This window comes from Opisthocomus hoazin, chromosome 11 (genome assembly GCF_030867145.1).
Source record: "Opisthocomus hoazin isolate bOpiHoa1 chromosome 11, bOpiHoa1.hap1, whole genome shotgun sequence".
NCBI lineage: Eukaryota > Metazoa > Chordata > Aves > Opisthocomiformes > Opisthocomidae > Opisthocomus > Opisthocomus hoazin.
This window is the reverse complement of record NC_134424.1, coordinates 22437537-22462046: the sequence shown is the minus strand read 5'-3', so window position 1 is coordinate 22462046 and position 24510 is coordinate 22437537. Positions and strand designations below refer to the sequence as shown.

Genomic DNA, 24510 nt, shown 5'->3' with positions numbered 1-24510 from the left:
AGTCCAACCCCCCTGCTGAAACAGGGTCACCTACAGCAGGCTGCACAGGACTTTGTCCAGGCGGGTCTTGAATATCTCCAGAGAAGGAGACTCCACAACCTCCCTGGGCAGCCTGTTCCAGTGCTCCGTCACCCTCAGAGGGAAGAAGTTCTTCCTCATGTTCAGACGGAACTTCCTGTGCCTCAATTTGTGCCCATTGCCCCTTGTCCTGTCACTGGGCACCACTGAAAAGAGCTTGGCCCCATCCTCCTGACACCCACCCTTCAGATATTTGTAGGCATTTCTAAGGTCCCCTCGCAGCCTTCTCTTCTTCAGGCAACGACTCGGGGTCACTGCCCCACAAGTCAGGACACCGTGCACCACGTGGCCGGGCAGGCGGTGGGCAGCTCCCCGGCAGCTGTCGTCGCTGGTGGGCAAGGACAGGGGCAGGTAACTTTTCAAAGCCCGTAACAGCACTCCCAACCATGCAGAGCTTCTGCTACCAGCTCTGAGGGCTTATGGGTCAGCACTGGAGGGGGATGTTGTGGTGGGCTTCTGCCACACACTGCCAAGCAAGCAGGGGAAGGATTTGAGCAACTGGTGGAATGAAGCTCACGATCACAGGCCACAGTTCTCACTGGTGACTGCCACCGCTCCAGCAGAGCAACGTGGCAGGGCACAAGCAATGCAGGAGATGTCCACAGTGCGTTGGGGAGGGTTTCTGATACGGACGTGGGATGGACTGGTTACAGGTGATGCTGGAGAGGCATGGACTGGACGGGTGCACTGCTGGGTGGGTGGAAACCTTGGTTTCATCAAACCTGCGTTTTTGGCATTTCGTTGCCAGTTCTCAACAGGCACCGTGCATCTACTACAGCAAGAAATACATTCCTACAGAACAAGCTGAGTCAACTGATGTGTAAATTCTGTCTGGCACGTACACTTAGCGAGATGGGAAAGCACACTCCCCAGAATATAGAAGAATGTAGAAGAATGATAATCTAGTCAGAGCACACCAAACATTAATTCTGCAACAGACAGAACACGTCATCAAATATTTCCAGAACTTTGGAGTCTGGGCAAACAGTGAAATGCAAAAAAACGTGCTCTGGTAATGATTTTTTTTACAGCTATGCAATCGAAGCCACTAACACACAGTATTTCCCAAGTAAATTAGCAGTACCACATCGCTTTCTCTGATTGGATCGTAATTTAATGCACTTTAAACCATTACAGGACTCCGGATAGAGTAATGTACAAGACATAATGAGAGTTTCCGGGCACTAATTGCATTTATAAACAATCCTCAAAATGACTTAAGACTGGTGTTAGCAGCCAGCAACTCAACGAATAGAAGAACATCGAAAAACTTATTTAGGAAGAGACACTTTAATCCCCCATTATCATGCCAGATGCCTTAGCCTTCTCCCTGTCAAAGACATATTTTGCACCATCTATAAGAAATTAACATATTTTCTCTCCATTTTTTCCCCCCAACCGTTTTCGCAAACACCGGACTCTCAAAACTTTGCAAACAGACCATCAAACACTGACCGCTAAATGGGCAAATCAGAGAGGAACTGCCTTAAGCAACACAAGCTTCAACAAATAAATTGTGGAATATGATCAAAACCAGTGGTTCTGAGAGTCAAACCACAACCTGGACGCGTGGGTGAAATGTCTCGCAGAGACAGAGCTGCGCACGGGGCAAAGTGTTTCTCATTAGGGCATGCGCTTGCGTGTACGGCCATTAGAGGTATTTCAGCTTTCCAAGCCAACAAAAATTCAAGAAGAATCAGGAAGCAATTTTTTAGCTCTGGAAGGCCAGATCCCCTTTCTGTAGCGTCAGCACTGATTTAAAAAAAAAATAAATTTATGAAAGTAAACTATCTGTGAGTTACAACTCTGACAAAAAGCACGCAACGTGAGAGCGGGAGCAGGAGCAGCGCAGTCCAGTGCTCCTGCCCGGCGTTCCCGGGGACAGCACAGACCCTGCCGCCCGCTGCAAATCCCGCAGCCTTGCTTGCCTTTCCTCGAGCTGACCAACGTCGCTGCGGATGAACGGAGAAAAGGACACTTCACCAAACTGACTGGTAGCACTTCGTGCCTTTCGCAGCGGGCTCCACTCCAGCATTTTGCACGGCCTCCCTTGCGGGATTTTATTGTTTCCTTTTACTCTTGTAAAGACACGGACACACGACTGAGAGATCAGTTGACTGCAATAACCGTTCGCTGCCTAGCAAGCACCTGGTGATTTCCAGCTGCGTATAGTGCAGGAACTGAAAGAGGTCTGCACTGGAAGCTGCCAGCTTCACCTCCAATGCCCAGCACCGCGCGGCAAACCTCAGTGCAGCCGCTGCGAGGTTCACCGGCAAAGCAACCACTCAGACGGCCAAAAAGGCATGGCCAAAGCAGCACCGTGGCCTGCTGAGCGATCCGCAGGGCTGGGCTGTGGAGGACGAGTCCGAGGTGAGCCCACGCCGAGCCGGCACAGAGCCCGCCGGGCCACGCTCGCACCCACGCTGAGCAGCTGGAGCTCACACGCCTGCTAACCAGGCACTCGTCACCAGCAACGGCCTTTCTGCTGCTGCTCCGGGAGCTGAAACTGGTACCGTGTTTTCATGTTATTGACAGAGAGAAGCACCATAAAAGAAAGGAAAATTGGCTGACACAACTCCTCCCAGATAAAACCTCCCCCAGGGCTGACCCGCCCGCAGCGCTGGCTGGGACGGTGTGATGAGGAGCAGGGCAGGGCAACTCATCTCAGGGGCAGCCCGAGGAAGAAGACATTGGTCTGTGTGGCTCAGACGGCTCTGCCCCCTACGCACAGCGCGCTCCGCAACTGCTTGTTGCGTAGGGTTCAAGCCTCAGGGCCTCAGTGTGCCGGAACAGCTTGCGCCGCTAGCAGTATCCCCAGCAGGGAGGAGAGCACGAAGCATCCCTCCAGGCTACGCTCTGGGGCTTTCACGCTGCCTGCACCACCAGCCTGGAGTTGACAAGAGCATCCTCTCCCCGACAGCACGTTCCAGACAGCTGGGACTGTGACAACAACACACACAACTCGGCACAGACAGGAGCAGGTTCTGCCTCCTTAGCTGGGGCTGGCCCCTGCGCTGCCCGGGCACGGAACGAGCCCAACACCCTGAAGCTAGGAGAGGACATCAGCAGGGAGCCGGTGCCTCACTTTTCACAGCCACTTCTGCTACTGCCATCTCCCTCTGAGCATTCAGCATCACTAGGCAGATCATCTCCTTCCTTTCGTAAGCAACCACCGGGCCTTTCACCTACATCCTTACATTTAGAAATTCAATTTATTAATTTCAGCAGAATATTGCTGATTGAGGCGTGGCTTCTTCCCCATTCTCCATGCTGCCTACGCAGAAGCACCGAAGGGCAAGGGGAGGTGACAGACAGTAAGCTCAGTAACGTCCCACCTCGCCTCTGAGTAGCTATTGTGCAGTCTCATCTTCAGGCTGGGGGAAAAATAGGTAAGGAAAGTCACAGGAACCACTGAGCGTTTTCTAAGTGGAAGCAAAGACTAACTTGAAACAAGAACCATCTCCTGGGCTTACAGAGCAGACAGCCAGACCCTCCTTGGCGGTGCACAGCAATAGGACGAAAGGCAGCAGACACAGCTGCAGCAGGGGAAACCCCAACCCGACACAAGCAGAACAGGTCCATAGTGCGGGTGGCCGAGCAGCTCACACGGAGAGGCTGCTGAATCCCCATCCCTGAATACATTTAAAACTCACCAGAGCAACGCCCTGAACAAGCAGGTCAAACTGCAGCTGGGTGTGCTGTGAGCCGGCGGCCGCGCTAGGCCCCTTCCACCTGCTGTTCTTCTGGAACACTTCAAATAAGAACCACTGAAAAACAGTTGTGCGTGTAAGGGGAAAGCGATAAATCGCCATCCCCTCTCTGTCATGGTATTTTGCTGTCATTTCTGCATTTCCCCTCACCTGACCTGTGGCCAAATTCAAAGGAACCACAAAGATGAAGTGGAGCCAAGACAGTAAGAACTTATCAATATTTTGGAGAAGTGACAGTTGTATAAAACTAGGGAACTCAAATAATTTCAAGTACAAATCCAGTACTTCCTTCCAGTTTTGAATCAGACCTGCAAACAACAAACAATTTTGCTCAGTTAAAGATCACGTGACTGCCAGTCCCCTCCAAGCTTTTTTCCAAATTCCATTTCAATGCTTTCAGACTGTTTCCACATTTCCAGCAGCCTTTCTGCAGGACCTCTGTCGTTATCTCCCCCCATCTGGCCGCCATTGACACAAGTACAGGGGATGCAGCTCTCTAGAGCAATCCAGGTAATGCCTTCAGGACATTTGGTTTGGTCAGCTGCAAATGACAGTCCAATATTTTACAGAATAAAGTTTCACACAGTTTATAGCACCATAGAACAGTACTGGTTGGAAGGGACCTTTAGAGGCCATCTAGCCCAACCCCCTGCAGCGAGCAGGGACAGCTTCAGCTGGATCAGGTTGTTCAGAGCCCCATCCAGCCTGGCCTTGAAAAAAAAAAGGTTGTCCCCATCTTTCCTATAGGCCCCCTTTAATTACTGGCAGGCCGCAATAAGGTCTCCCCGCAGCCTTCTCCTCTCCAGGCTGAGCAGCCCCAGCTCTCCCAGCCTTTCCTCCCAGCAGAGGGGTTCCAGCCCTCGCACCATTGCTGGGGCCTCCTCTGGCCCCGCTCCCACAGCTCCAGCTCTGTCCTGTGCTGAGGGCTCCAGAGCTGGACGCAGGACTCCCGGGGGGTCTCAGCAGAGCGGGGCAGAGAGGCAGAATCCCCTCCCTCGCCCTGTGCCCACACTGCTGGGGATGCAGCCCAGGAGATGCTTGTCCTTCTGGGCTGCAAGCGCACACTGCCGGGTCCTGTACAGCTTTACATCAACCACTACCCCCAGGTCCCTCTCCTCAGGGCTGCTCTCCATCCCTTCATCCCCAGCCCGTATTGACACTGGGGGTTGCCCCGACCCATGTGCAGGACCTTGCACTTGGCCTTGTAGAATCTCATGAGGTTCACACAGGCCCACCTCTCCAGCTTGTCCAAGTCCCTCTGGGTGGCATCCCGTTATTCTGGTGTGTCAACTGTACCACTCAGCTTGGTGTCATCTGCAAACTTGCTGAGGGTGAACTCAATCACACTGTCTACATCATTGGTGAAAATATTAAATAGCACCAGTCCCAGTACAGACCCCTGAGGGACACCACTTGTCACTGATCTCCCATCCAGACACCACCCCGTTGACCACCACCCTCTGGATGCGACCTTCCAACCAATTCCTCATCCATCGAACAGTCCACCCTTCAAATCATATCTCCCCAATTTAGAGAGAAGGATGTTGCCAGGGACCATGTCAAAGGCCTTACGGAAGTCCAGACTCTGTAGCTCTTCCCTTGTCCACTGATGTAGTCACTCCATCATAGAAAGCCACTGGGTTGGTCAGGCAGGACTTGCCCATGGTGAAGCCACGCTGGCTGTCTCAAATCATCTCCCTGGCCTCCATGTGCCTTAGCACAGCTTCTAGGAGGATCTCTTCCATGATCACCCCAGGCAGAGAGGTGAGGCAGCCAAGAGACAGAAAGTCCTGACCTGCTCCCTAAGTTACTGCAGGGTTCAGCAGCTCTGGCACTGGTCTGACAGGGCTCCATTCCTCCCACTTGAGAGCTGCCTCTCAGGTACAGACCACCGTGTGTGCAAAGGAGATTCCACACACACCTACCTGCACTGCTGCTACGTGGAGTATCCAGAACATGCATACATATATCTGTATAGATATAAACACATACATACGGCTACCCTTTATCTGCCTTAAAAGTAGAGAAAGATGGAAATTGTTCCTGAGAGTCAGACACAACCACATTGGCCTTATGTCGCAACAGCATATCAGGTTTCTTCCATTTTTTTTAAAAAAAAGCATGTTGTGGCCATTTAAAAATCCTAGCATAATTATGAAACGAAACATAGTAATTTCATTTATCAGGAGCTTTTTCCAATCAAGCTGCAACACACACTGCCAAAGCCTAATTGTTTATACAAGAGCCAGAATTGATATGACACATTCCCACTAAACTACCACACACAGTGTAGCAATTCATGCAGCGTTCAGTTATGCGACTGCGTCTGCAGCTTTGATTTCAGCAACCACAAAGTCTACAAACACACTGGGTACAGAGCCCAGGCTGAAGGGAGGAAAAACGCCAGGCCTGAGTCCTGCTCCGTTACCGAGGGGCAGTTTTAACCCCTTGCAGACAGCGAAAGACACCTCCCAAGCAAGGAAGAGAATCTTTGAGGACCATTTCTTAAACCTGTTTTTTCCGCTTCCCCCTGCACACGGTAAGCAGCCAGCAAGCCACGCTACACCTGGAATGGTCAGTAGTGTGAGCACAGCCACAGCAGATTTCTTTTAATTCTTACAATGGTTGACAAATCTTCTCATTTGACACCAAACTTCAAGCATGGGAGTCATGTTACACTGGCACCTTTATTCCCGGAGTCAGACACACCTAACCACCCGCCGACATGTCTAATTACCTGCCAAAACGTGTGTGTAAATTCAACGCCCATAAACACCAGTTCCACTATGCAGCGTAACACAGGACTGAAAAGGAATTCACAGGAACCGCCAAAGAGACACCCAGTGCCAGTGCGATTATTTCTTTTGAAGAGCAGATGCAGGGACGGGGCCAAATCTCAAGAGGTCAGGAAAATCTAGAAGCACTGATCCACCTGAGCTCAGACAACAAAACACACTGGATTTCCTGGGAGCTGCAGACAGATTGGCACCTCTCCCCACACCCTCTGCAATCACAGGAGGCGGCTGCCTGTTTTGATCAACCCCCCCCTTGCTAGGGGCAAGGCAACAATGGAGGAAAACCAGGACTAAACGGAGATTAGATGTCTGCCCTAGGAACAGCAGCCCTGTCAAGAGATGTCTTCTAAGGATATGTTGTGACTGTGTTACTTGATTTTAAAGCCATCGGCTTTTTTCACCCCCCTTAGGAACGAACAGGGCAGCCTGCCAGGCACACCTCTGTTCGACAGAGAGACGCGGGTCCCTGTCGCTGTCACCAGCTCTCAGAGCTGACGCACGAAGGCAAGCCTGTCTCTCACAGCGCTGCCTGGCCCGTCCCCGTCACAGCTGACCAGCTCTGCGTGAAGCCAGTCCATACAACACGCTTTAACCTCCTGCAACCATCCAAACCATGAAAGAGACACTGCCTCATAAAATGAGGCACTTGCCTCCTTTGGATTTCTCTGTAGCTCTGTCACCCCATCGCAACCTTAAAAAAATTCCATTTTCTCTCTCAACGTCAAAAAAACTCTTTTTTCTTAACTCACTGATAAAATTCACTTCTATGGTTTCCCTTGGTAACTTATTCCATATGTTCCCTTTTTATCACGAGGCACATCTTTTGGAATTCTCAGCTATGGCTTTTAACTTCAAGTTTTCCCCAGGTGTAGATAACATTTTCCTCTCTGAGGGGACGTTCTCATTCCACTTTCACAGGTCCTTTCAAATTCACCAGCTGCACTTTTCCTGGATCACGCACACCCAGCACCCAGCCAGGGCACAGCACGGGTGAGGAGGACAGCACCAGTCTCTCTTTGCCCAGCCTGCGCTCAACTCTCAGACCAGTCCTACAGCTGCTTCTACTCCCTCCACAGGTTCTGCGGCTTTGTATAACCAAGGCTGACCTAGAGAAAGCAGGGAGGAAAACGACGCTGCTAGGGTACTCCAGCAACCACTGAATGCGGTACCTGGCTTTACTACTCCAAGCAGATCGGTTTTGCTGCTTTGTGCATCTGAAACGGTGCAACACACCTCTTCCTTCCCTGCAACATCTGCTGTACGAATCCTGAGTAGCACAAATGCTGCTCCAAGCAGCCGGCCTGGAGAACCAACAGAATCACAGAATCACAGAACCACAGAATGTTTGGGGTTGGCAGGGACCTCTGGGGGTCACCCAGCCCAACCCCCTGCCCAAGCAGGGTCACCCACAGCAGGCTGCACAGCACCGCGGCCAAGCGGGGCTGGAATATCTCCAGAGAAGGAGACTCCACAGCCTCCCTGGGCAGCCTGGGCCAGGGCTCCGTCACCCTCAGAGGGAAGAAGTTCTTCCTCCTGTTCAGCTGGAACTTCCTCTGCTTCAGTTTGTGCCCGTTGCCCCTTGTCCTGTCGCTGGGCACCACTGGAAAGAGTCTGGCCCCATCCCTCCTGACACCCACCCTGCAGATATTTAGAGGCATTTCTAAGGTCTCCTCTCAGCCTTCTCTTCTCGAGGCTGAACAAGCCCAGCTCCCTCAGCCTCTCCTCATAGGAGAGATGTTCCAGTCCCCTCACCATCCTTGTAGCCCTCCGCTGGACTCTCTCCAGTAGCTCCTCATCTTTCTTGAACTGGGGAGCCCAGAACTGGACACAGTACTCCAGATGAGGCCTCACCAGGGCAGTGTAGAGGGGAAGGAGAACCTCCCGTGACCTGCTGGCCACACTCCTCCTAATGCACCCCAGGATCCCATTGGCCTTCTTGGCAGCCAGGGCACACTGCTGGCTCATGGTCACCCTGTCGTCCCCCAGCACACCCAGGTCCCTCTCCACAGAGCTGCTCTCCAGCAGGTCTGCCCTGAGCCTGTACTGGTGCATGGGGTTGTTCCTCCCCAGGTGCAGGACCCTGCACTTGCCCTTGTTGAACCTCATCGGGTTCCTCTCTGCCCAACTCTCCAGCCTGTCCAGGTCTCGCACAGCCTTCCGGTGTATCCACCACTCCTCCCAGTTTTGTGTCATCAGCAAACTTGCTGAGGGTACACTCTAACTCTTCATCCAGGTCATTGATGAAGAAGTTAAACAAGACTGGGCCCAGTACTGACCCCTGAGGGACACCACTAGTTACCGGCCTCCAACTAGACTCAGCGCCGCTGACGACAACCCTCTGAGCTCTGCCATTCAGCCAGTTCTCAATCCACCTCACTGACCACTCATCCAGCCCACGCTTCCTGAGCTTCCCTAGGAGGATGTTCTGGGAGACAGTGTCAAAAGCCTTGCTGAAGTCCAGGTAGACAACATCCACGGCTCTCCCCTCATCTACCCAGCTGGTCATGCCACCGTAGAAAGCTATCAGATTGGTCAGGCATGATTTCCCCTTGGTGAATCCATGCTGACTACTCCTGATAACCTTCTTTTCCTCCACTTGCTTGATGATGACCTCCAGGATGAGCTGCTCCATCACCTTTCCCGGGATGGAGGTGAGGCTGACCGGCCTGCCTGCTTGGTGAAGGCGGTTTTCAAATGAAGGCAGAGTGGAGATGGAACTGCCTTCTTAAAACGCGAAACAAGAATAGCCTTACCGTACGTTTCACATCATTTCCCGTATCGCCACCTGGCCTGCCACTCTCACCTTTCAGAGGACAATCCCTTTGCACAGCAGGCACATTTAGAGGCTAGAAACCAGTGCCAGCAAGTTACCAACAGCCCACTGCTCCCCACAGTACCAAGGCTGCGGTCCCTGTGGAGCAGCAGAGCGCACTTAGGTGAACACCTCTGGTTTTCTACAGACAGGGGCCAGATCAAGCAGTTACAACTGCAGCAGCAAAGATCTGCTTGATCAGCAGACTGCTAGCGAGCAGAGGGCATAAGATGTAGCAGTTCATGTCTGCAGTGCCATTCTTGTACATGGAAGCCACGAACTCAGCTGAGTTCCCCAAACCCCTCCCTGGGGATTTGTTCCTGAGATTTGAGTTAAGACATTTCTATACGTGAAGTTTCACTAGCTTCTTTCCAAACAACCCACATACTTCTATTGCCTAATTCTTTATCAGTAGTTTAAGATCAGACTCGTAAAGAGTGGAGGTGGTGAACCCTACCTTTGTTTTGAGATGGGCCCAAACAAAACCCTTGCTCCAGACAGTCCTGCACTGCAGCACTTCAGTCTGGGAACCATATTTTCCAATCCTGCATTTCTTTTCACTACTCATTGCTTCGATTACTAAAAGATCTAGTGCTGTACCTTATTAACCACATTCCAAACCACCCAGTGCCAACTTCAGTGTCCACCTACAGTGGTCCCATACGACACACAGCCAATCCCAGGCATGCACTTCCATTTTAGGTAGAGAAGTACCCATGAAAGAGTTTGGTTTTTCCAAGTCATGTATTTTGGTGGGGAGAAGAATGACGACCGAAGGTAGACAGTTTCCTATTCCCTTCTTACCAACATTCAATATCTGGGGAACTGCATGGCATCTTACAATGCCTTATGGAAGGACTGCTGGTCATTTAGATGGCTTTCTTACATTATTACTACACTAAAAAACATTATTCCCACCCACAAGCTGCATTCACTGAGCTCTCTCTTCCTTTTGAATGATTCATCTATTACAGTATTATTGCTAAAATGGATGTTCATCATTTACAGATGTGAAATGCCTCTATTTGTTTAAATTATACCACCAAAATCTTTCCCACACACTTTCCCACCTCTCCCTCCAGATCACAGAATAAAGGAAGAATTTGCTTACTGAAGAAAAAGCAGTTACTGAGCTGCTAAATTCATTCTCTCTCTCACTCACACACACAAAACCACAAAAGAGCAATTTTTGTTTATGGGTAAGAGGAAAAAACGTCCCTTGTGCATACCTGTTGGTGTTATACTCTAAACCCCCAACTTCCTTGCTTGCCTGCAAGAGATCAAGAATTCCTGCTGAACTTCCACTCTCTTTCTTTACTTTGGAATTGCGCCCTGGCTTTGCCTCCGTGTCAATGTGAAGCAAATCCTCATCTGACGAGTCATCACTCTGCAAAAACAAGGAAATGGCTCAGAAAAACCCAGAAACTCATTAAGTTAGTCAACAAGACCACCACAATAACTTCTGTAGCCTGCTGCTCCTCTAAAGACACAGGGCTAGCATTCATAATTTGCTTTCATTAAAGAAAAAACAAAACAAAACAAAACCAGCACACAGTAAAAATCCGTTTCCTTGCAACCCCTAGGCATGGCAGGTTTTTCTTTACCCATCCAGCCCTGGGGAGTCAGCTTTGAGGTCTGATCCTGCGCGTGGGATCAAACCACTGTAACAGCGGTGTCTCTGGGCGCTGTGTTGCCTCAGCAGCCCCTGCTCCTGCTCTTGAGACAACGACCCATGCCGCAAAAGAAGTGAACGTGGCTTTATCTGTCAGCTGAGATAGGCATCGTGGCACAAGATTATTATGTTAATAGCCAGTCCAGCCACAAGGACAGACCCGCTTCTGCCATCCCTACTGCAAGACAACAGGACGATCTGAGAGAGGAATGGGACAGACACACATAAACAGCAGCATCTGAGGCCACTGAAAGCAGCTACCTGCACCTAACTGTCTTTTTGGGGATGCTATCTCTGTGCACTGTAGTCTAGGGTACAACAGAACAATTATTTTCCCCGTTCCTGCCCCGCTTTCAGGCCTCTGAAGTTCTGGCCCTTATTGCTCAGACTGTCAGTCGCCGTTCTCTCCAGGAACTGGTTCCCTCCTCAAGCTTCTGCACAGTGAGGTACCAGCATGTTTGTCCCTGCTCTCTGTGCACCAGGCTCCAGACATCAAGTACTGACTGAGGCAAGGAGGTCTGCACTTGCTCTTGAACATCGCCGAGCCCAACCAGCATGACATATAGTCCTGAGTTCTTAGGGCCAAACATTGCCGTAACCTACAGCTCTGCGTTACCGAGCTAGTTTGCTTTTTCTGACTGATTCAGACATTATGATACGAATTTGTATTAGCCACAGCTGGGCAAAACATTTAGTTTTAACGTCATTTAAAGTAATTTAGTTTCCAGCATTAAGCTTCAATGCTAACACAGGGCACACTTAGGCCTGTGCTGTTCAGCTTCCTGAAGGTAAGCTATCGACAGGCACACTGACAGTGCCCCAAGCTAGGGACATGCTGACGCATCATGCTGAGTCAAGGGCATTCGAGATGTAAGCCCACAGTGGGCAGAGGGAGAGTCTGCTAAGTGACAGCAAACAAAACCTTCCATTGCTACAGAACAGGGATTAAGGGCTTCTAGTCATGTTAGATACCAAGTGACATGAGTTCAGCTGTATTAGCATTACTCCAAGTTTCATCTGTCAAACACGAACGTGGAAATTTAATGCCCAGTGTTCAAAGCACATGGCGACAGATGCAGGTTGGGAGCCCAGCTTGGGACAGACCCCTCTGCCTATCAGCAACGTAACATCGAGCCAGGTACGGCAGAAAACTCCTTCTGACCCTTCCCATTCCTTCTTACGGCTTGCTCCTGCCCCCGTGGCGGTGTACAACTGTGACGGTTCCCATGCGCGCTTCCCACCGGGCCTGATCACCTCCAGGCAGTTCAAGCCACAGCACCAAGCCATGCTCAGCCCTGGCAAAGTCCGGATGCTCCCTACTCTGGGCAGACTGTGACGGCAGAACGAAGGAGAGGAGGTGACAACAGCCCAGGAGAAGGCTTTGCTACTGCCACTACAGTCCTGCCCCACACACTGCTAGACACACACGACGGGGGCTTGCTTGTGACAGGTACAACCAGAACCATACCTTGTACGATACCGACTCCACCTTCGGCTTCTTAACAGGAGTGTGCTGCAGAGTGTCTTTTTTATCCGATAAAACTGAATTGAAAAAAAAAAAAAGAAAAAACAACGTCATGGTTCTCTTCCCTTCAAAAGATAGCAGTCCTGAGCCACAACTTCTAAAGCAATTCAAACCCACCTTCATTTGACCGACAGTTAAGACATGGCTTTCTTTATTATAAATCACACAGATTTTAAAGACTAATTTTGGACAATCAACACATAAGATTTTGTTGTGCAGATACAGACAAAACAGGAAACATTCTTACAGGGCAGTTCTCTTTTCGTAGTGTTTTTCTTCCTCCTGATTGGAAACTCATCAATTTTAAGTTCACCATCGTCTGACACATATTCATATTCATCTCGCACAGGTTTTGCTTTATCTTCTTTAAAATTCTGCAGGGACCCAAACACACTAGTATTCAGCTGGGTTTTGGCTCCCTTTGAACTGCAAAAAAAAATACAAATCAGTAACAATATTCTGATTGGAAAACATTTTGCAAACTGACAGAGAGGAAGACAACAAGTATCTTTATGTAGGAATCTCAGTCAACTTCAAAACTTTCCGAGGCACCACAGCAATCCAAATAATTTTACAAACACATTTCTGTACCTCCAATTTACATCTCAAAATAGAGCAGCCTTGGCTGGCTTCAAATAAGCACTGTATTACTCAAGCTCGAGGTATACCATGATATGCACAATATACATGCAGTATGGCATTTTGGTATGCAGAGTTCATTAAACAGTTTCTTAAAAACATACCCTGAGTAGGATCTGCACAAAAACCACTTCATGTAACTCAGATAGTAAGAACCTGAAGCACCAAAACACAAGACATTGCCTGAATACTGAAGACACTGTTCTCAAGCAAACTACTAGCCTCAAAGATAGGTTATTGCTGTTATGGCCAAGTGTGCTGGGTTCTAGGTAAAATCAGGTTCTAGAGTGAAGAACTTTCTGCTTACGTGCATATTCTACATTGCCCAGAAAGGCAGATTTTCACCTTCTTGTATAAAAAAACCATAAATAACGACAAGACTTATTAATCTGCTTTTTTTAATGGATGTGCATTGTCATAGCTTTTACTTACCCAAGCAACTTTTTATTAGAGAAAGAGAATGTAAATTTGTTGTCCTTATTTCCTGATAAAGGTGTCTTTTCCGATTTGTGTTCTTCTTCCATTTTTAGAAGTGAATCGGGTTTACTGTTCTAAAAGGCAAAGGACCCAAACCAAATCAATAAATTTCGTTGAATGAGTTGTTGGTATTTCAGATTCCTAGGTAACTGCAGAGAATCCATTCATCTATATGCAGAGAAAGATATGTTCCCCAAATGTTGTAACTCATAGAGGATTATACTCAGACTACACGGGTTTTAGTTCAGGGACTTGTCCCCACTCCAGCAGCACTTCAGCACCAGTCTAAGCAACGCCTGCCACCAACATGAGGTCAAATTTTAACACTGTGCTCTTAAACTGGTATAGACCGGTGTAAAATACTAAACCGACGTTCCGTGACTCAGAGCACCAGCTAAGCATGCTGCTCACCAGCGTTGTGCCTGTGTGGCTAAGGACAGAATCTAGCACAGTGCCTGCAACCTCGCAAACGCGTCTGCATTTTATTCCCAGGCTCCACTTGCTTCTTTCACACCTTCAGAAGAGCTTGAATGATGAATTTAACAATTTAATGTCAAAGTCATTCAGTGCAAAGGAAGCCTTAATTATTTTTTAAGCATCGCCTTAATGCCTTCCTAAGCTGTACTGGCTGCTGAATTAATTGGTGCATATTGATCTAGTCACATTAACCATGACTTTTTTAACACAAAAAATTTAGATGTCTCTAACGTTAATGATTCATGATTCTTAATAGTTTCCCCACATGAAAAAGAATGTACTTTTGTTTCGTTTTGGGAATTTGTTTGCACCTTTGTCATTAGAAGTTCACCAAGCAGGCAAAATTCAGACAGCTATTTCTGTGAGAAAGCCTAGTGTCACCTTATTTTAAACTGTACCCAGAGAAAAAAATCTATTATTCTATGCATGAGTTTTACTCACCCTACATTAGCCCTCCAGGAAGGCAAGCTTTTAATTCATGTGGCATAATTCAGATTTCATTAACTGCACTTTTATGCCGTCATTAGTTATTGATTTCTCTGGAACTACTTCAGACATAGAGTAGTACGACTGCGTTAAAGTAAGGATCACGAAAGAGCTCAGCACTGAAAAATCTCACTATTAACAGTGTTCCCACTGGCGTCAACAAGGACAAAGATGGACAATTCGGCATATGCCCCTCCTCCTTTATCAGTGATTACTTGCTTACTTTCTGTCCAACATTTTTTCTTTGGGAACTGAAAATTGGTGCTTTGTACTCTCTGCTTAGGCAGACCTATGAACATTTCTCCACCCTCGACTTCTCACTACGTGGCAGAATCAGCAGCAGAATTTAACAGGAGACGTTACCTTATACTTCCATTTGGCTTCCGTTTTGCTTTTATTTTGCTCTCGAACTTCAAATTTCTCCACCTCATTCTGCTTACTAGCAGTTTCCTTATTGGGAACACTTAAAACATTCTTTGCAGCCTGGGGAAAAAGTCAGCATGTACTCTTAATGAGGATGGAGGGCTGGCACGTTACAGAAACACTTTTGTATCTGGAACACAACACGATGTATTTTTGAAAACTCCTCTTCTGATTCATTCTTTTTGAACCCAAATATGAGATTCAAATATTGCTCCTTCAGAGAATGCAGAAGACTACATTTCCCCTTGATATACGAAGATACAAGATTACTGTAAAAACATACTCATCTCCCTGCTTATTGCTCCCTGGACAGGTTTTGCAAACTGCATACAAACCAGTAGGAAATTCAGGAGCATTTTAGGAAAGACTTCGGGATACTTCTTAACAAACAGCGTGCAATACATTACTCTGTCAGTGCCCCAGTGAAATCCTGACCCCTACTGAAGTCAGCAGCAAAATTCACATGGAATTAAAGGCCGTCAAAATGAAACTTGTCCTACATGGGCAAAAATGGCAGCCAACTATTGTTTTATCTTCACTCGCTCATTCTAGAGCAAAATCTCATGCAAATACGATGCTTTAGAAATTAGCTCCTTCATCTTTGATAACCGATTATGGAAATGCACACAAGATTGCTAATAACACTTGAAATAAGAATATAATAGTTCAAGGGGAAAAAAACAAAACCATTAAAAATGTCTTTTAATTTTCATCTCACCTCAGTTTGGGCAGGGAACTGGCAGCAGTTTGCCAGACTCAGCTTGAATCAACAGGTTTCTTGGAGGCTCCACATCAAATGAATAACCAAGCAAATAGTCAAATCAAACCAAACAGTCAGGTAAAAAAAGGGTGGAAAGCTAGTATTTTCAAAACCTTCATTTACTTCAGCAGAGACAGGGTTTTACACTGTGTTGCTTAAATCATTTTTCTCACGAGATCGAAGGCGTGATTTTATCCCTACTATGGTGAGAGAACAGGGAGAGCTTAAAATACCACGCACCTTCCCCTTCTTTGGCGTCTCGATCTTTGTCAGAGCCTCCTTTGTGTGTGCCTCCAGCAAGTCGAGATTCGGGATGGCTGGCGGTGGACTCTCTTTTGCCTTCTTGCCTTTCTTTTTTCCTTCTCCCTTAACTTTCGGTGTCTTGGGAGGCTTCAGCGGTTTGGGCGGCTTGGGAGGTTTGGGGGGTTTGGATGGCTTGAGTTGTTTGGGGGCTTTCACAGTTTTGGGAGTCTTTTTTTTAGGGAGCTTTTCTACAGGTGGGGGCAGAGGCGTCACTTCGACAGGTGATGGTGCCTCCTCCTTCTCCACGGGACAGATCTCCTCGGCATTTGTGTTGGCACTCGTGTCTGCTTTGCTGGCCTTCGAAGCATTCTGCAGTTTAGTATCAAATGGGAAGGCATTCAGACCCCCTTGTCTCATGTTAGGTACTCCCTTGCACCCTCACTTTCTTGGGGAAACAAACCCCAGAGATCCCCCCTTCACTGAAAGGGTAATGGCATTCACAGGTCAGGCTGGCCAGAGAACGAAGACCACATCGCACGCCACAGCAACGCTTTGCTCACCAGTAATTCCCACCCCCGCGTTGCTCAAGTACAAGTCTGGCCTGGAGAAACTCTGGTGGCTTCCTAAGGAATGTAACTCACACCAGGTTTTATCATCAGGTAGGACAGCTAAATGGACTGCCCATATCAACAGATGTATAAACTCAACCATCTTTTGCTTCGAATGCTGATCAGCTGGAGCACAAACCATTCCCATTTAATTCAGATGTGACAAATGTAGCAGAATCCTGTTTCATGCCCTCAGGAAAAATAAGCAGTAAAATAGCTGCCCAATTAAAATTAACTCTGTCTGACTAATTAAAAAGAAATTATTTTCTCCTTAACTCGCCATTCTCACCATCAGAAAACTTGCAGACTACATCAAAGAGGATAAAAGGACAAGATAGATGTCAATTTTGATGTCTTTGGATATAGTTAGAGAAAGGGGTGGAATGTAACACAATGTCTTCTTAAAGCAACTGAACTAGTTCTTGTCACCTTGCACTGTCACACATCCCCAGTAAGTGGAATATGATACCAGACTTAGTGGATGATACCTCCTTGTGGCCTACATTTTTGGGTTGGGTTTTTTGGGGGGGGTTGTATAATTATTATCACCTTTGCTATAGTAACTCTGCCAAGAAGCCAGCCAAGAGCAAGGCTTCCTGTTGGGACAACGTACAGAGTCATAGTCCCAAGCTCAGACATAGCAAAGACCGAACAACACAAGTAAAAGGAGATAATACATAGGGAGAGTGATCACAGGGATGGCAGCAGCGTTCTCTATGTTCTATCGCATTTTGGGGTAGGGAGTAGCGAAAGTGAAAGAGAAAATAAGGATGGAGAGGGGAGTGTGGCCAGTCCAGCCAGGAGAAGGTGGAGGAGGAAGGATGCACGACAGGCAAGCACAGCATAAAGCCGAGGAGAAAGCAAACAGGGGCCCAGAATATGTGGCAAGTCAGCCACAGACCAGAGCTGCGAGCAGTCCCCCTGCTGCGAACCCTCACATGAATTCTTTAAATGAAGAGAGTGGGAAAAAGAGAGTCATGTATTTCAAAGAACCCATTTTATAGCCCAGATTATTAACAGACCCACAATATACCTAATATCATGAAAAGAGTACAAACCTCACTTAATCTTATTTCTTTGGCAAGGTCCTTGATAAGTTGTGCTGGTTTGAAGTTTTCTGGTAGTTCATCTTCATGCTCTGCTAAAGCCTGAAACAGAACAAAGCCAGGCTGCTGGTTTTGTGCATGGTTTTTTTGAAAAATAAAAAAAATCCAAAAGAAAACCAAACCTCTTTAAGTGACACATCAATATCTTTCCTATGTACCAAAATCCACACTGCCCACATCAGTAGTCCAAATAAGGAAAAAATACACTTTTTTTCCCTTCCTGGATGTTATTGTAAACAGTTGTCTCGAGAGAACACCAAAGTCAATGGTCTCTTTCAGATATTACTGCATTTTCACAACTGTAACATCACTTTGCTCACCCTCTTATATGAGATTCTGTGAGAAATTCCCTTTCTGCACCTACAAGGCGAGACTGCCTTAGGCTGGTGTCTTTGGTGAGTATAACAGGTATGTACCCTGCCAGCGGAGCGGTTTGGGAGCCCTCTGACAGAACTAACAACATCTGCATTCACGTGCCACGTTACAATACTCAAAGTTCAACTTTACCTAAATGCCAACACAGTCTCACTTCCTTCACTCACTACTTCTCATCTGCAGGGCAAGTGGAAAAATAAACACGGTGAGCTGGAGAAGAGAGCTTCCGCACCTCTCAGTCCTTCTACGGGAAACCAGGGAGCAACGCTGAATTCAGGCTCAGGCGCTGGCGTTCGGCAGCACGGAGCAGCCGAGTCCCTGACTGTGTTTAGATCTGGGACAGCCACCCAACTGGCCTGACTACGTCTGCGGCTTTGTGTGCTCAGCTGCTCATCCCTTCCGAAAACCCTAACGCTGCCAGTTCCCCCGCCCGCGTTTTATGACTGAATGGCCTGTCTCCTGCAGCGAATTCCCCACAACTTTAGCAGCAACACACACAAGAATAACACTTCTGAAAGGACTGCAACAGGCAATTTCAGGCTGCAAATCCCTTTAAGCCTTCTCTCCAACCAATACGTATTTCCTGGCTCAATTAATGTGTTGATTTGCACGAACCGGGCAGCTCGTGCAAACAAAAATGCAGGCGTTGTTCTAGGCCTTGCTTACATACACAACCTCTTTTTAATTGATTTGGCAGATGAAAATGCTCAGAGCCAGGGAGAACATTAATTCAGTATCCTTTTGGCCATGTGCAGAACTGATTTTTTAAAAACTCTTGTGGTATCTTTTTTCCTGCTGACTCCCCAAGAGGCACTACCAAATCCCAGCTATCGCCGTTCTCCCAGTCGCTTCTCCTTGGGATTTTAGAATTGGCTGTTTTGCTATGGAGACATTATTTGTTCTAGCATTTGCTCTCTGTTCCAGCAACTGATAAACCTGAGGAACACACGATATTAAAACAGGCTGCCTCTCCTACCTGTTTTTTAGTCCATGACCTGAAAGCACCATTGAGAATTTTTGCTCCTTGGAGTAAATGAGCAGGAGGTTGTTGCCCAGCTTTATGCAAACCTAAGTAGAGGAAAAAAACAACACCATTCAAACACTGCTAGTTGAAGTTGTTCTACACAAAATCTTTAATTTGAAAAAGTTTAACTGTGAGAAAGTTGGTCACCACAAACAAGTCCCTATTATAACTTGATGGTAATAAGGAATATATCTACTGCATCATAAATGATCAATCCCTACACTGTGCTCCTGTAAGTTATGTCTACACTGGCAATCCTTCCTGTTCCTTTCTTGGTCCCATACTCAAGCTAGCTTCCATGTTCATGCACCCTAGGCTGTGGAATAAAAAGGTTCCGTCAGCGGTTCTTTAATTCTGACGGAAAAAGCAAGTACCAGTATGTGGAAACAAAGGTGACACCGGGCAAAGCATTTCACTTCTGCACGAGTACAAGCCTGCCTAGACTTTTCCCCTCATTCCAGTTTTGCTCACTCGGTCACAAGGGGGCCCTTCCAGGCGACCCTCAGAGGGACCCCTCACCTTGCTTATTAATCATACACTTTTTTCTCATTATAAAAGGATCTGCTGGGTGTCTCCAGACACATTCTGTAATACGAGAAACAGAGGCAAAGAGCCACGTGAGACTGAATCTGTAAAGAACATACACACGTGGACATCTGGATCAACTCTGAAGGAATTTTACTGGGAAGATTTTGAATTTCACAGAAAACTTTGCTTTAATTCTCAGTGCGTCTGCTGGCCACATCTCTGATGTTCCTGTGGCCCCGTGTATAAGCGACCTGCCCACGTACTTCAGCTGGGATGAGCAGTGATGGGAGAAGCGTGTGCTACTGTGTGCCTTGGGCTGGCAGAGTGTGTAGCTCATTAGGTTAAAACAGGGAACGAATCCACACATGACAGGCAAATAGTAACTAAAAAAAAAGTTGCATTTTTTGCTTCTAAGGCAACTTCAATACATTTTATAAAGAAGATGAAACCTTCCCTCAGGCATAGGTAAGAGAGACAGTCAAGGTCCTTCCTGGAGCAAGATGGCAGGATATTAAGGGGAGAGCTGGACCAGACCAGCATGCTCTGCTGCCATGTTAAAAGCAGTTTTCAAACACTAACATGACTGATTTTAGCCACTTGTCCACCTTCTATGTGACACATCAGCAGAAATTAAGAGTAACTAATTTCAGGCCCCCAAAGCTAAGCAATTAAGGCAGGCAAAGAAATGCAGTTTTACCTTTGAATGTCTCTAGTAGATGCTTTCCCATATACCAACATGCAGTTTCGAAATTTGGAAACTGGGTCAGACTGACAATTTTCAATCGTCGTTCTACTTCATATGCCCTGCAATACAAAGCCACATGACCTCAAAGCGCAGCAGCTTACAAGTACGTCGCCCCGTGACAAGCACTGCTCATAAATGCCTGAGGTTCATTTTGCAGTGCTTCATTTCTTTGTGCCGCTACCACGTATTCTGGCAGCAGATCAGAAGTAAAAATAACACTAGTAAGAACCTCTGTGATACAGATGTCAGACAGTTTTATTGCATTGTCCAGCATCAGTAAAGAACTACTTGTGTTGTCTTATGCTGGGGAAAGAACCCAGCTGAGCAGGTGGGGGCTTATCCAGAAGGCGAATGGCACGTTCTAGGGTAAAACTCCTGACGGTTATTAACAGTTCTTCCTTCAGGACTTGGCCACACCAATCCAAGCACCTCACATATCCTTCCCTGCACTACGCAGCAAGTGTAAAGACAGCTGGGAATAACTCAGCATGGGAGAACATGGTCGAAGGGGACAAACGTGGGTACGCTTTCCACAATTGCCCAGTAGAGCTACACCAACGTTACTGCAAACGTACACTAATTCATAGGAGAGAGGATGGCCAGTTTATTAAAAACTGAGCCTCTGCCTAACTTTAGAGTTTAAAGACACATTACCTCATCTGCATTTCAACGCTTAGACTATGTAGAAAATGTCCTGCAAAGGCCAGGCAGTCTACAGGCGTTAGAGTTGCATAAATCCAACCTAAAAGAGAAGAGTCACGAGGATAAAACCAGAACCACATACGCTTTGAACAGAGTCGCATCTGGCTCCGTGTTAGTTTTGCACGATAAAGGCCCAGCCCAGGAGGGTGCCACGCGCCTTTGGCTCCCAGTCCCAGGACTGCCTTCAGTGGTGGCAGACACTGAAAGGGGACATACTGCTCCCACTGACATTACTTTCTTGTTAGTGCGAAAAGCAGCCACAGCTACATAACAGTAGCTGCTTTCACATCACCATAAAAATCTGTGACAGCTCTTGACACTGACTTTATTGTAGTGCCACGAACAGGTGTTTTCCAAACACTTATTTTCATGCAAAAATGCACTTGAATTAGTGAATCTCTATAAATTGTTCACTGTTTATTCCACCATCTGCTCCACATATGGTCATGAGAGAAATGCCTACTTTCCACTTCTTCCAGTCAAAGTAACATTCAAGTGTGTAAACGTTCTGTGCAAGAATACACTCACACACAGAAAAAGGGCACTACTGGATGCTGCCTCCAAAACACGAGCACCAGTGCTGTTGCTTGCCACTCCGCCTGGAAGCCTCAATTCAGATTATGGATTGAGTGGGCAGTGCCTTGCTTAAAGGCACACAGAGTGAGAGAAAATCCCTGGCCTGAAGAGATTACAGTTTCAACAGGTAACAGGGAGTGCTGGAAACAGCAAGGCAAATGAGGAATTAATTGTTCATGGTGAGAGGCAGGTGAGGGACAGTTCTACTCCTGCCCTGTCCCTCACCTATCTCTCACCATGAACAATTATTAACTCCTTAAAACTCTGCACTGTTTGCTGATCAACTCCCTACCCTTACGAGGATCCTCCCAGAACTGAGAAAAACAAAATCCACCATCCCTAATCTGCAATGAAAGCCCAAGTCTATCAATTAACCCATAAAAATATGTGACACCCAGGTCTTCAGCCTCATATGAAACCATAAATGCACACTCACACTCGCGCAGGCACCTGTAGTTCCTTAGTGTCACAGGGAATCAATGACCATGAAAAGGATGTTGTGGGGAGTCATGGTCAGCAAGCAATTTAACATGAATTCTCTGTTAGATGGCAAAAAGCACCTATGTCATGGTTGGATATAGAGAGGAAACTCATGAGTTACTGCAACCCAGCTAGACCAAGAGTGGAACACTCTACTTGATAGTTGCATTTTTAAAAGGGTGCCGAACTATTGATAGAAAGTAGTAAAAGTTCTGATTTTTTTTGTAAGCACATGAAATTACACTTCTGCTGAGCATCTATAGCATTTTGGACATGCTATTTCAGCAGCTGTAAAAAATGAGCAGGAAACCTCACCTGCAACAGCCAGCTCACCTGATGGAATGAAGAGTGTCTGTCCTTGTTTAACTGTGCACTTGTAACATTTATCTACTTGGTCTGCAAAAAACATCTCGCTGTGGTTTGCTGCCGATTGCCAGCGTTCATAAAGAGAAATATTTGCAGAGGCTGGTTTGATGAGATAAAATATCTTTTCTCCCTGAATTAGAAAACACAAAATTAGCAACAAGCAGCCAAACCAAGCACTGTTGCACTGGCATAGATTCACGCACACATGCGTGCGCACATAAATACTTCTTTACAGAAATATATAGCACTACATATGTTCACATTGCTGAAATAAAATTCACTCATAGCTTTGTACAGAACGGCTGAAATAACTGAATCACCAGCTGACCGCATTTGCTCAGATATGTGGGACTGATGTTGCAAAATTTTACGGTGCCAGATTCCATTATCCCACAAAAGCGCGACGTAGTATCTCTCAGGTCTTAGGCGACGTCTGTGCAGCAGGCACTACAGCAATACTGAAATCCAAACACAGCGAAAACACACAGACGACTTCCACACTCCCAGCGGCTTCCTCGCTCGGCAGGCCCTGGCGCTGCTGCGAGCGTACCCACTCACAGCAGTTAAGGCTCTGCATGCTTCTCACGGATACACCAGGACCGCGGGGGGAAAAAACACCTGAGGTCTGAATTTCTGAGAGAATGTTAGGGTAGTCTTCGCATGTGAGATTTAGTTCGTTACTCGATACAGCGCAGCAACAGGACCCCTCACCTTCAGCACGTGGTACCATGCGGAAGCTCCTCCCGAATCTATGTGGAAGTCTGTGTAGCTGTCCTTCACGCAGATCAGGCAGTACTTGGTGACTTTTGGTTTCGCCAGAAGAGCATCATCAGGCCAGTAGTTTTCCACCCAGGACAACTTCTTGACTATATCTGGAGGCTCTACAAAACTCGACATCCTTTAAAGAGAGAATTGAAAACAGACATGCACCTTTTCAAAAAAGAGCACAAGGACCCTGACGCAACACAAAGCGGAGCGAGACTCCAGTACTTGCACGGCCATCTGAAGCAGCTCCTGACGCGGCAGTGGAACTGCTCTTCCTTCAGAAAAACTGTGAAAACTGTTTACAGACAGAGATAAAAGGCTTTTTCAGTATATGACTTAGCAACGATCCTTCGACTTCTTTCAGCAGCAGTATTTATGATCAAGCATATGCTGTTTGTATTTTTCCAGCCCCTGCCTCTTGCTCTGTAGGCTCAGTTACCAACAGCGCTGTCATCGCAGCCACTTTCCCAGCCCCCTTCAGAAGAGAACGTGAAACGCGTGCTCTCTCACACTAATGGTCTGGCGAGTCTTAAAAATTTGCAAGTTAAGCTGAGTATTAAAAATCCTAATAGCTATAACCTTAGTACTTAAGGACTAAAGAAGCCTTGATCTGATCCTGAAAATCACAGTGATCTTTTTATTTAGACTGACTAAACTACATTAAAAGCTCAGAAGAAGCAAAAAGTCTAATTTGCTAATGTGAATATACTTACTTAAAATAAAACACATGTAATATTCATATAATTTACACAAATGAGTTGCGCATTCATACAATGCGTAGATATTCATATTGTATATACTTATTTATATAATTCACATATTATGTTTATAGTAAATATATAATATATACTATAAATTACAGCTAAGATGGTGTAGTGACATGATAAACACGTATTAAAAGTGTTTCATCCCAGAATGTGCTAAATTTTATATCTAAATAGTCCAAAATTGGGACTAATATTTGGAGGGGGCGGAGGTTCACTGTTGGGCGCTTGCAAATATCACGTCAGTAAGAGTATCTGCACTTCACACTGAAATTAAATGCTCCCATGTGTCATTTCTGCTCTCTGTCAAACACTGATAACAATAGCTCCATTTAAAATGGCAGAGAAAGATGGAGCAGTGCGTTCAATTAAAG

General features: G+C 46.8%; 1 protein-coding gene across 4 annotated transcripts in view; it reads right to left on the bottom strand.

The window, feature by feature from the left end:
- The window catches only part of PHF2 (PHD finger protein 2), an 89504-nt gene that overhangs the window by 9015 nt on the left and 55979 nt on the right, over positions 1-24510 (bottom strand). For 3 of the 4 annotated variants that reach the window (XM_075433008.1, XM_075433012.1, XM_075433009.1), the window contains exons 6-17: positions 23319-23505; positions 22575-22737; positions 21138-21225; positions 20436-20542; positions 19163-19254; positions 17764-17853; positions 16095-16466; positions 15035-15154; positions 13664-13782; positions 12840-13018; positions 12536-12609; positions 10625-10782 (exon numbers count right to left, since the gene is read on the bottom strand). In XM_075433008.1, the coding sequence (XP_075289123.1) occupies positions 10625-10782; positions 12536-12609; positions 12840-13018; positions 13664-13782; positions 15035-15154; positions 16095-16466; positions 17764-17853; positions 19163-19254; positions 20436-20542; positions 21138-21225; positions 22575-22737; positions 23319-23505 (1749 nt within the window). The remainder of the gene's footprint in view (positions 1-10624; positions 10783-12535; positions 12610-12839; positions 13019-13663; positions 13783-15034; positions 15155-16094; positions 16467-17763; positions 17854-19162; positions 19255-20435; positions 20543-21137; positions 21226-22574; positions 22738-23318; positions 23506-24510) is intronic. The other variant, XM_075433010.1, reaches the window with a different exon arrangement.